The sequence below is a fragment of the Melanotaenia boesemani genome, chromosome 22, assembly GCF_017639745.1.
Source record: "Melanotaenia boesemani isolate fMelBoe1 chromosome 22, fMelBoe1.pri, whole genome shotgun sequence".
Taxonomy (NCBI): domain Eukaryota; kingdom Metazoa; phylum Chordata; class Actinopteri; order Atheriniformes; family Melanotaeniidae; genus Melanotaenia; species Melanotaenia boesemani.
In genome coordinates this window covers 4286671-4299387 of record NC_055703.1, presented here as the reverse complement: position 1 = coordinate 4299387, position 12717 = coordinate 4286671, and the positions used below count along the sequence as shown (strand labels likewise).

The following is a 12717-nucleotide window of genomic DNA, read 5'->3' as shown; positions in this document are numbered from 1 at the left end:
AACTTGTGGATGTTTGTGCTCTCAGTGAAGCTAATGTGGAAAATGTCCAGGAGATTTTAGTATTTGGGTCTGTGAGGGTTGTGTTGTGTTTTCTAACGTCTGATATAACCCCAGCAGGTTACACCAGACTGATCTCAGCAGTTGATTTAAAGCTTGTCAGCACTTTGTTTTCCTCTTCTGGTGTTTGCCACATTCCCGGAAGCCTTCCTGGAGAAAAACAGCGAGTTTATTTAGGTCATGATGGATGACAAGATAAAGAGGCAGGAGCAGCAGGAGCACAGGTGTTATTATAGAAGGCAGGTGTTTTACTCCCGATCAGAAGCATAGGGTTATTTTACTGCTGACTTTTTCTGAAGTATCAGGTTTTTGTGTAACTGTGAGGCTCACACAGCCAGAGCTGAACTTTTTATAAACAGAGCTTATGAACATGAACTTCATGATAACTAATATTTCTGTGCAGGTTCCTTCTTGTGCTCAATGCCTAGCACAGCTGCTCCTGTAATTCAGGCCTACGTCTGCTTATAAATGAGTCATAAAGAGCGTGCAGCGCCTTGTGTTCATTAGTACTTTGTAGTCTCTGTCCCTGCAGGTGACAGACTCGATGGAGTGGGAGCTGTTCCACAGTTCTGCATTCCCGCACAGTTGCCATTGTTAATGCGCTTGAGTTTGTAGCCTGTTACATTCCTGTTGTTTTCTTTTTATGTTGTTTTGTATGCATATTTTTGTTATCAAATAAATTAGCGATATTTTGTTTTTTTCAGTGTCCGACTCACTATGTTACCATCCTTTTACCCCTAGACAAACGGGGACGTAACAGCCTATAAATTAGCTTGGGTAACAGTTGACTGTACCTCCTGTGATCTTAAGAGAAAACTATTACATAACAAAACTGATCATGCTGGAAAATGTAGCTGCTGTAGGTGTGTTTATGACTCTGTTAGGAGTGTTTTCTAACTTTCTAACATGTCTGTCCATCTGTCCTCTTCATTAACCTAAGGTGCTCCGTCTGTCTTCTGCCTCCAACATAGCAAATGCAGTAATACCCCTGGATACCATGGGGGCAGTGTTGAGCAGTATAGCCGATGTGCAACCAGCGAAAGGAACAAAGAAGAAAAAGTGGAGGCAGTTCTCTCAAACCCTGTCTAAGCTTGTCTGCTTTTTTATTCACCTCATTCAAACAAACCACTATCTTCCTTATTTATGAAGATTTTGACAATTTCTAAGCCTTACATTTAGAAATGTATCATTGGGTTCCCAGATACAAAGTTATTAATGGTGCTATTTTAGAAATCTGAAGATTTTGGAAGAAGGTGACCATGTTTGCATTTAAGCCTGCAACACATTCTAGAAAAGTTGTTACAGAAGCAGTTTAGGGCAGGTAAACGGTACCTGTCCAGATTATATGTGATTTTTCATCTGATGGCAGCTGGGATGCAATGCTGAATTTGACTAAAATGGGCGATTGGATTTGGTTCAAATGCAGTATCCATCAAAGAGGATCAAAGATGTTTAGAGGATCTCCAGTTTTTCTTCACATGTTTTAGGGAATCATTGAGTAGTTTAAAAAAGGAATGATGGAAGAATTTCCATATTTCTCCCTTTACAGTGCAAAACATAATTAAAAAACATAAACAGGAATTTCAGTGCATAAAGGACAAGGGAGTAAGTCTGAGCTGGCCACGGTGATCTCTGATCCATCAGACGGACCTGCATCAAGGACCATCTTTGATCAACAGCTGATAGAATCCCGTGAAGAAGGATTACCATAGAAGCCTTCATCAGCGCTACGATACAGTCACAAAGTAACTTCAGGCTTTACTGAGCAGAAAAGAATCCACACGTTGACCTGGTCCAGCGTTCCAGAGGCGGCATCAACTTCCCCCATCTCACTGTGGGAATGATTGTGGTCAGACCAGTCAGTAGCTGCGTTTCCATTACAGTATTTTGCTAAATAAAAACGATATTTCTAAGATTTCAATAAAGTGCAGCTGCGATTTGCAGGTGTTTCCTTTGAACGGTGTTTAGCGCATTAGCTGTTATTCTCGTAAATTCCCGTCCTGCGAGACTCCACTTTGAGGAGGATAGAGATTTCTAAATCTTATAAAACTCTTGCATTTCACCATTTTCTGCTATCAGGGATGACGATTATATTTATTTCTTTAATTATTTGTAAAAAGATTTCCGTCTCCTCCTGCGTCTACTCTGACTGCACAATCTCTATTTGAAATGATTTGGTCACGTGACCCGCTACGTCACGTCCGGTGAAGCGTAAATGTGAAAAAAGTGTTTCCATTACACTTTTGTGATACACTTCTATATCGACACGTCTGAAAAACCACCTCATGACACTGTAAAAACTTTTTAGCGATATTTGAGTTTTTTTTTAAATGTAGGTGTTTTTTTCCATTACTGGTTTTTTTATTGCGATATTTAGCTTTTGCGCAATTCTAGGGGTAATGAAAGCGCACCTAGTATTCCCTTGCTGGTTAGTAATAGTTTTCAGTTATTAATCCCAATCTGGAAATTTAGCTCTGTGTTAGACCCATCTCTGGTACATTTGAGAGAAATGTTTTCCAGCAGTCAGGAGATTTTGTGTTTGTGAAACTCTCTGCAGAATCCTCTCCATTGGTAATAGTGGTCCATTTTAGAAGCTGGATGAGAGTCAAGTTAGCCTTTTGATAATCGTGTCATTATGGAGCCGTTTTACTTTAATCTGATTAATTCAGTCTCAGTGTATTAGGAATGGAAAAAAATCTCCTTTCATCACAATGAGATGTTTCTGTGTTAGTGTTTGTAAGGTTGTGGTGCCCTCTCATGGACGAAGAGATTAAAAGCAGCACCATGATGTTAACTTTTATATAATAAGTCTCCTTTTTGTTGTGTTTTTAATAAATCTAAGATCTCATAAGAAATAACATGTGGAGCAGGTTCTTCTGCTCATTTAAGATCATGATTCTGTTTCATTTTTGATAGATCAGCCACAAAAACACTGTAAAAAAATTTAAATAATACAAATAAAGAAACAACTTCCAATTCAGTTTTCTAACATTCAGAATCAGTTCAGCTTGGTGGGGGCAGACTCACTGATTACAAGTTTGAAGACACACACACACACACACACACACATATAAATGACCAACATTAATGAAGAAAGTCTGATAAAACTGATGATCTGGATAAAAACAGCTTTTTCCTGTTATCACTGAAGTGTGCGTGTTTGTGCAGCAGTGATAAAAGTCCCACAGCAGCATCTTCCAAAGTAAACACCTGCTGATAAAACACATCATTGGCTGTTTGTTTTACTAGTTTTATTCACTGTTTCACATTAGATGATCACTATAGTTGTAAAAATCACTTCAATATTTCATAAAATCTAGACATTAAAAAAAGTTCTCATCTGTGCCCCCATTTTCCTGGTCAGTGCTCCTGCCTGGCCCCCCCATCAGAACTTTTCTAGACCCGCCCCTGCATAGCTGAAGTATAAACCCTGCCTACCACCAGCCAGCTGCTGTGTTAGAGAAGATCTTGCTCAGAACCTGTTCGTAATGTCTATAACCACATTCATGGCCACTAAATGATCAGACTTGTGTCTCCAACATCTGCACAGCACCAGTGATCTAGAGAAGACGTCTCCTCGCTTCATTTTGCTGTTTCACTCTCACTAGAAATCTGAACCTGATCATCTTCACAGATGTGTTAATGGCTGTCTGATGACTACTAGATTTTACAGCTGTGTCACTGCAAACCTCATTTATACTGACAAGTTATATGTTTCTCTTTTATTTTATTTTACAGAAGCTTGGTCAGTTGTTATGTTGTTTTTAAAGTGCTTTAGAAACAAAATGGTATAGTAGATGAAATAAAGAAAAACATATTTAACTGAAATAGACTGCTGTTATTAACATTTTTTATTCTTTAGCTTCACATGACAGTGACATGGTTCTGAGACTGATAAAAGTTACCTAGTTTTGCTGGCGCATCCAAAAAATAATATTTTGGGGTAAATCTGTGCCGGTTAATTATTCTCAGCTGAGCAATTAACAAAGAGAAAGAGAAAAACTGATAAGCTGATCACGACAGCCGTCATGATTCACGGAACAGGAGGAGGCAGCGCAGACACAGATGACCACTCGAGCAGCCATGTTTGTGCCAAACAGCGGGAAAAGTTTTTTTTTTTTTCAAATGTAGGAAATGTGTGGGTCCACAGGTGTGTCGATCATGTGTCGATCCATTAATGTTCTTTTTTTATACTTAAATCCACCCATGGAGCCGGCCGGCTCATCTTGTTCCATGTTGCCTCTCGACGCCTCCATGTCAAACAGAGAAGTGACGTATGGAGCTTGTCATGCTGCACATGTGTTAACACATTATCTTTGACAGCCTTAATACACACACACACACACACACACACACACACACACACACACACACACACACACACACATGAGACGGCCCCACCACCTCTTGAGTTTGTGTTGCAGGTGCCGTTTGGTGATAGGTGGCACGAGCCACACCTGGCCTGGGGTGTTCTGCCTGCTATTTAAGAGCTTCAGCCTGAACCCAGGATGTCTCCCAGGCTTGGGCTGGGAGATCACCTGGGTTTTTGTTCAGGAGGCACGATCTGTTCTATTTTCTTGTTTGGTTTATGTTCTCACTAGGGCTGGGCGATATGGCCTAAAAATAAAATCTCAGATTTTTTTATAACCAAATCCATTTTCCGATTTTAATAGATTTTTTTTCTTTTACAAAACATAAGTAAACTTATTAAAAACACTTATTTGTTTATATAGATGAATGCCAGCAAAAATAGAGCATATAAGCTTTTCCACCATATATACGACTCTTACAAAGAAATATGCAATAACATGATGCATCCGTGATCTCTTTCCATCTGGATCCTTATCATACAGGATCCACTGCAGAAATAATTCCCCTGATGAAGGTTTTCTCTTAACTAGGGTTTGTGGGCTAAAGTTGACTTCTGCATCTCGTAGAGAGCAGCATTTCTCACTGCAGTTATATGCACAGCTAAATCCCAGGCATGAGTGAAGGACCACTTCACTGAGAATCTGTCAGACAAACAGTTCTGGTGTGGAGGGAGGGCTAAGTCTGCTGCTAACTAGCTATGGAAAAAAAATCCAGATTTTCATAAAAATAAATCTCCAGAAATGGAAAATTCAATTTATCGATTTTATCTATTAATCACCCAGCCCTAGTTCTCACATACATTTCCTTACATGTTTCATTGGTTTTGTGCCTGCCTCCCCTTATTTGCTGCAGCTGGGCTCTAACAATGATTAGAGTAACACTCCAGAGCTAGAACAAGACGTAGCGCATGCACAGATAATGACATATCTGCTTGCACCTGCAGCACTGTGTTGTCAAAGCCGTACATTTTGGTGCTAAAGCTGTACACAAGCCAGGACTGACTGGAGCAGCACCACAACACAGCTGGTCGCAGATACCATCATTGTTGTTGTGTTTGGCGCACACAACCCCACGGCCTTACAGGATCAGTGGTGAAAATGTTGACTTCCCTATCCTCACCACCTGGGGCCCAAGACTTGTAAGACTTATTTGTGTGTTAATAAATATTAGGTCCTCCCTGGTGATCGGTGGTTTATGTGCTCTGGTCCCTGCAGGCTGATGACGCAGTCCTAAAGATTGATGGAGGGCCATGCTCTTCAAACAGCAGGCATTGCTGAGACAGAAGCTCTTTGTTCTGGGCAGCCTCGCTATTGGTAGTGTCCTGTACCTCGTAGCCAGAGTTGGGACTTTGGATAGGTAAGTCATGATCTTTTTCCTTTTTTTTTTTGTCTTTATTAACTCGTAGTAACTCGTCCTCCAGTTAGTGCAGCTCCTCTGTTTTAAGATGTCCACCTTCCCATGATACATTTGCACTTTTGTTAAACTGAACAACTTAAGGTCTGGTTAATGCAGATGATTTATACTCTCTGTTTAAATAAAATAAAAAAAACAAGCTTCCTCAGGGACCCAATAAAGGCCAAATTTCCTCAATGTGACAAAACAGCAGTTCATTAGAAAATTGCATTAAAATATCAAATTGATGATAAAAATAATTTTGTGTTTGTCAGTCGGTTTGTTGAGTCTGCTACTTTGCTACATGGTAGATGAGATGCTGTTTTTAACCAAGACAGAAGTTTTTCTGCCTCAGAGCTTGAGCATATAATCTGCCTTATATGCTCATGCTCTGTGTTGTGTGCATGATACTGCAGGTAACTAAAGGTACTGTGTCGTATGGAGCAGACAAACCTCCAGGTTTTCTTCCGCTGAGAATTGACCTCCTGAAAACAAACTCGTAGCAACCGAACGCTAAAAGTAAATCAGCTTTCTGTGCTGATCTGTGAAGCTGCCGCTACAGTTTGACTTGGTGCTTGTAAATTTACAGAAAACCACAATTAAAAAGGGAAATTGGCTTTTTCACCTTCAATTACTGCGTGATGTGATCAGTGAGAAACCATGTGGACTGATGCTCATGAATACTGACCTCAGAAATAATGATACAATTTCTATTATAACTTAGAGACCTAAATAGCAGCATACCTGCAGTGGTGTGATGAGTCAGAAAGAGTGATAGAGGATTCGGGTCTGTTCAGTTTTTATTCCTTCATCTTTTAATCCACAGTAATTACAGGTGAAACTCAAAAAGTTTGAATATAATGCAAAACTTCAGTAATTAAACTTAAAAAGGGGAAACTAATATATAATATAGACAGACTTATTACATGCAAAATAAGATATTTGAAGCATTTTTTTTCATTATAATTTTGTTGATTATAGCTTACAGCTTATGAAAACCATCCAGCATGGATGTCTGGACTGGCGACAGTTACTGTTGAGGGAGTCTTATCTGCAGCTCTGTCAGACATCAATGCATTCTGATTTTAATAACTGACAATCCACACTAGAATATAAAAGGTAAATCTCACCATAAGTCCCTTTTCTCTTAGTTCATTAGCTAGAATAACAAACGTTACCCATTGCACCACATTAAGTTTGACAGTGACATGGATACGCGGAATTAGTGTCAGATTGATAACCAAAGCCCCATTTCAACATGTCTGGGTTTGGAGGCTTGGAGTTGGGTTAAAAGACTGCTGCTGAGCATGCGGTTTTCTTCTTCTCTCTTTCAGGCTACAGCCCATTTGCCCGATTGAGAGCAGATATTTATCCCCCGAGCCAGAACAAATCCCTCTCCGGAACCTTCAGTTTAAGCGTGGGCTGCTCCATGAACTACGGAAGGGCAATGCCACCAAAGAGCAAATACGTCTGCACAACCTGGTCCAACAGCTGCCTCGAGCCATCATCATCGGGGTGCGTAAAGGGGGCACCCGCGCCCTGCTGGAAATGCTCAACCTGCATCCGGCAGTGGTCAAAGCCTCGCAGGAGATCCACTTCTTTGACAACGACAGAAACTACGCTCGGGGCATTGACTGGTACAGGGGGAAAATGCCCTTCTCCTTCCCTCATCAGATCACCATCGAGAAGAGCCCCGCCTACTTCATCACAGAGGAGGTCCCTGAACGCATCTTCAAGATGAACTCCTCCATCAAGCTGCTGATCATTGTCCGAGAGCCCACCACCAGAGCTGTGTCCGACTATACCCAAGTGTTGGAAGGCAAGGAGCGCAAAAACAAAACTTACCACAAGTTTGAGAATTTGGCCATCGACACCAGCACTTGTGAGGTGAACACCAAGTATAAAGCCGTGAGGACCAGCATTTACACCAAACACTTGGAGCGCTGGCTGAAGTACTTTCCAGTAGAACAGTTTCACATTGTAGACGGGGATCGCCTCATAACGGACCCGTTGCCGGAGCTGCAGCTCGTTGAGCACTTCCTAAACCTTCCCCCCAGGATCAGCCAGTATAACCTGTACTTCAATGCCACCCGGGGGTTTTACTGTCTACGATTTAACATTGTCTTTAATAAGTGCCTGGCAGGCAGCAAGGGTCGGATCCATCCGGAGGTCGACCCATCTGTAGTGATCAAACTGCAGAAATTCTTTCATCCATTCAATCAGAAGTTTTATCAAATCACAGGTAGAACATTTGACTGGCCGTGATGACATTTAAACTTCTCCAATCAGATTCCTTCTGAAGGTGTGTGTGTATATATATATCTATATATCTATATATATATATAGATATATAGATATGATAAAATAAGCCTTAAGTGCAATGCTCTTATTCAAGACTAGACACCTTTAAGATGAACAACAAAACAACAAAAATCATGTTGTTTACTTGATCTAAACTGCATGTGAAATACAGAGTCCATGACATCAGAGTCGACTGTTGTGTTAGTTGTTTTCTGTTCAGTCCTTCATTTAAAACCTTCTATAATTTGTCTGTTAAAAAGTGTCCTCCATTAAATCTCAATAAAGTCCCCAAGTTTAGACGGGGTTTTTCAGAAAATGATTGATTATGTCCATATCAGGCAAACCTCAACCTGCAGAAATTAATAAAAAGTTCTCTGATCATGATGATATGATGATGATCAACATTTGTCTGTTTCTGTGCAAATATTCATCCTGTATCATAGTGTGTTGCTAAAAATGTTCAATAAAAACAACATGTAAACATTATCAGATGACTTATTGTGTTGTTTTTAACACATTAAGGATTAAAATTTGTAACTTGTTGCCTGCACATGCTCCCACCCAGTGTGGACTGATGTGCCACGGAGGTCGGTACAAAACCGTGGTGCATCACTACAGACATATGATCTCAGGAGGACCAGAAGAACCATTTTTACCCAACAAAGTAAAACCCTAAACCAGATCCTGAACCTGAAACTGGATTATACAGCGGTATAAGATCAGAAAGATCATCCGGGCTGTTATCACAGAAAGCTGTGATGGTTTGGAGGACATCAGCATCCATGGAGGACGTCATCAGTGTCCGTGGAGGACCTCATCAGCATCCATGGAGGACGTCATTGGCGACCATAGAGGACCTCATCAGCGTCCGTGGAGGACTTCATCAGCATCCGTGGAGGAACTCATCAGCGTCCATGGAATCTTTTTATCAGCGTCCGTGGAATCTTTCATCGGCGACGGTGGAGTCTTTCATCAGAGTCCGCGGAAGACGTCATCAGCATCCGTGGAAGACGTCATCGGCGTCCGTGGAGGATGTCATCAGCATCTGTGGAGGAACTCATCAGCGTCCGTGGAATCTTTCATCAGCGTCTGTGGAATATCTTTCATCAGCGTCCGTGGAATCTTTCATCAGCGTCTGTGGAATCTTTCATCAGCGTTCGTGGAATCTTTCATCAGCGTCTGTGGAAGACGTCATCGGCGTCCATGGAGGACGTCATCAGCATCCGTGGAGGACGCCATCGGCGTCCGTGGAGGACGTCATCAATGTGAAGATACTACTGATGTGGATGTGGATGTTGGAGTTCTAGGGACATTTGCTCTCTTCAAGGTGACATCATGAGGAGGAGAATCAGGAACTGTTGATAAGCTGAAAACAGCTGTTCAGCAAAGCTGGACTGAAAACTAAAACAACCAGTATCCTCTATTCCAAACATTAAAGTCTTAAAAGGAAGCTGGTTTTGAGTGAATTCTATTGACATCGTGTTTTATATCAGTTTAATTCATTCATTTTATTTCTAGCAGATAGTGTTCCAATATGATGCAGAGCAGTAGCTGTAGAGTTAAGTCCACAACTGACTTAAATCAGGCGATACGAAATAAGAATCATACACTGACGCTTGAAAAGGAGTGGGGAGAAGTAAAAAGTAAAACTTATTGAACCCCACCCCTATCTGCAAAAGAAAATACATATGTAGTGGTGAACACATGACTTCCTGCATCTAGCTCAAGAACTGGCTCCTCTTCTTAATTAGAGCAGCAGCATATAAAGCATCTGTTGACCTCTTTACTCTCTCTGTTCCCTGTAATTGCTGTTGGTGGTGGTGACTGCCTTTTGAGCCCCTGGCTTGTCGTCTGCTTTTGCCTCTAATAAGTAGTGGTGAGTAGGGTGGCAGGCAATATTTATTAAAGCAACCTTTTGGGATTTGCACCGATTTGTTGCTTTTTACTTGCAGGTTACCTGCTGCTGTTTTGTGCTGCTTTGTTGTGTATTGGTTATTTTGTTTTGTTTGTTTCCCTTGTTTTGTTAGTAGGAATTGTGTTTAGTTTATATTTAGTAGTAGTTTTCTTTTTCTGTATAAGTTGATTTAAGTTGGATTTATTTTGTTGTGGTTTTAACTTGTGCTTTTCTTTTAGACTGCTGGGAGCCATAAGGTGGATGGGCTAGGCACTCGCCATTGGAGATCCCCACTTTATACATGGTTTGGCGTTTTATTGTCTTATTGTTTAGCTACTTAGCTTTAGCCATTGTTTTTAGCTGGAATAGAGTTTTAATATTTGTATGATTTCAACTTTAGACACATTCTTTTGTATTAAATAAACATTTACTTTGCACCCCACGTCTCTGTTTATTCAACAGGAGCAAGCCTGCGTCCTTCTATTTCCTGGGGCCTAACACCCTAGGTGGTGTTGTCGGACTTTCAAGTCCCACCATTTTAAATAAAGCATTAATAACTTTAATCTTTCATCTCTTTATTTCTTGGCAATACCACTCATCACCCCATACTACTACGCCACACATACATTCACAAAAAACAAAGAGCAGCTTCCCTATTCAATCATCTACGAAAAAATCGGCAAACCAGACACACATACTTACTCATATTTATACACTGATATTGCCACATATATCATAAATATAGATATTCTCCATACCACTTTGTCTAATTCAGGATCACAGGGGCTGGAGCCGATCCCAGCAATTAGCAGGCAAGAATTTTTAGCTTGTCTGTTAAATAACTTTTATCTAGAAAAGGAGTTTACAGGTTTGTATGCTGCACAACACAAATTAATTTTATGGTTTCAGTGGAAGGCGCTTTATCAGTTAAAATCAAGGAAGTTTGTGGAAAGTTTTGCAGCGGCTGAGTGTAAGATCTGCAACTTTACAACACAATGTTCTCCTGAAACCTGGTTCCCTGGAGACCGTGACCTATTTCAGGTAGGGCATTATACCAAACAAACACAGTTTCAAGGACAGGGCTTTGAGTAAACCAGGACCAGGCCTTAATCTGAAAGTTGAACTGAATGTGAAGTTGGAACAGAGAGATGTGATGCAGAAAATAAACAAACAGTAATGACACAAACTGGTTAACCATCATGATGGATAAATATACATTTTCCTATCTAAATATTCATTGTTTCAGTGACTCTAAACTACATTTAAAATTAGCCTTGTTTAACTCTAAAGTCTCACACTTTTATTTTGTATATAAGAAACACAATTAAATACATTTTATTGTATATTTGATTAGAAAGTAATAAAAACAAGCAATACCTTCCACGTGTGAATTCTGCTGATCTAACTGCAGAGCTGCATTGTGAAAACATCTCTGAATCAAGTCTTTGTTGATCATTGCTCAAGAAGAGATTTTAGCTCGAAAGTCCTTTGAACACATGCAGGTCACCTGAAGTTTTACACCCCCCACATGATTAGACATATCCCCCCAGAAAACTGTGTCCTTGGATCCAGACACGTCCCCCTCCTTGCCTCCAGTGTCGCCATTGCTGGTGTGTTGTGGTGGTTGGAGAGGTCGTTGATCTGATTGGCTGCCACATTTCCCTCAGTCTGCCCCGGGACAGCTGTGGCTACAAACATAGCTTACCATCACTAAGTCTGATGAAGAGTCAATGAAAAATGGATTCACTGTAAAGCACTTTGAAAACCTTGAAGAAGTGCTGCATAAATCTAACCCATTATTATGATTAAACCATGGAACTTAGAGTATATGGCCCTTCAAATGTACATATGTCAGAGAGCCCTGGTTGGTAAAGTTCTCTTCACTGTCTTTATTTTGTCATTCTTTTCCAAGAAAAAAATTACTGAGATATATTTTGTATGTCATCAACTGTAACAGTCTGTTACAGTAGTTTAACTCTGTCATTATATTTTACTAATCACCTGCCATATAAACCCAAAACATAATCTGTCTCATGTTTAACCTCGACAAGCACAGATCAACTCGTGGAAATTATTAACTGACTTGCAGAGGTGAGGCTGTTCTCAGTGCTGATACCTGGTCATCTCCATACCTGAGCAGACAGTCAGCTGACCCGCAGGTGGGACAAAGCTTCTTTGTAAACATTTTAGTAAATTTCCAATCTCATTAAATCAACCACATATTTGTATGTAATCCTGCCATAACTATCAACCCAAATTTGCTTTGCAAAATATTTCTGAACCCTCCAGCATCTGGGGCCAGTTGGTCAGAAAATTTATTCCAGATTAAAGCTACACTATTGAATATATATTGAATCCAATGGCAAAGTGACCCCAAACTTTTGAATGGTAGTGTATCTGGATTTTTTTTCAGGACGGCAGATCACATAATCCAGCTTACCTTTACCCCAGTTGTTCAAAAACACATTGGATTGGATCACCCTGATCCAGCATCCCTTTTTCAGGGTCGCCAAATCCGGATTTCCAGCATGTAAATCAATGTGGGCTTCTGGCCATGTGAAGAACCACAGGTAGAAGAGCCGGCATGGGGTCACTTTTTTCCTTTGTGACAACACACCGGAAATCATGAACATCCACTTCTATGTAAATTTTATGACTTCTCATCGGAGCCACAACAAATAAAAACTAATCCATTAACAACT

At 40.5% G+C, this 12717-nt stretch overlaps 1 protein-coding gene across 1 annotated transcript in view; it reads left to right on the top strand.

Annotated features, from left to right (window-relative positions):
• Positions 1 to 8447, top strand: part of LOC121633202 (heparan sulfate glucosamine 3-O-sulfotransferase 5) — an 86611-nt gene extending 78164 nt beyond the window's left edge. Inside the window, exons 3-4 of the mRNA XM_041975021.1 lie at positions 5643 to 5784; positions 7155 to 8447. Coding sequence (XP_041830955.1) covers positions 5678 to 5784; positions 7155 to 8085 — 1038 coding nt within the window. The 5' untranslated portion in view covers positions 5643 to 5677 and the 3' untranslated portion in view covers positions 8086 to 8447. The remainder of the gene's footprint in view (positions 1 to 5642; positions 5785 to 7154) is intronic.
• The last annotated feature ends 4270 nt before the right edge of the window (positions 8448 to 12717 follow it).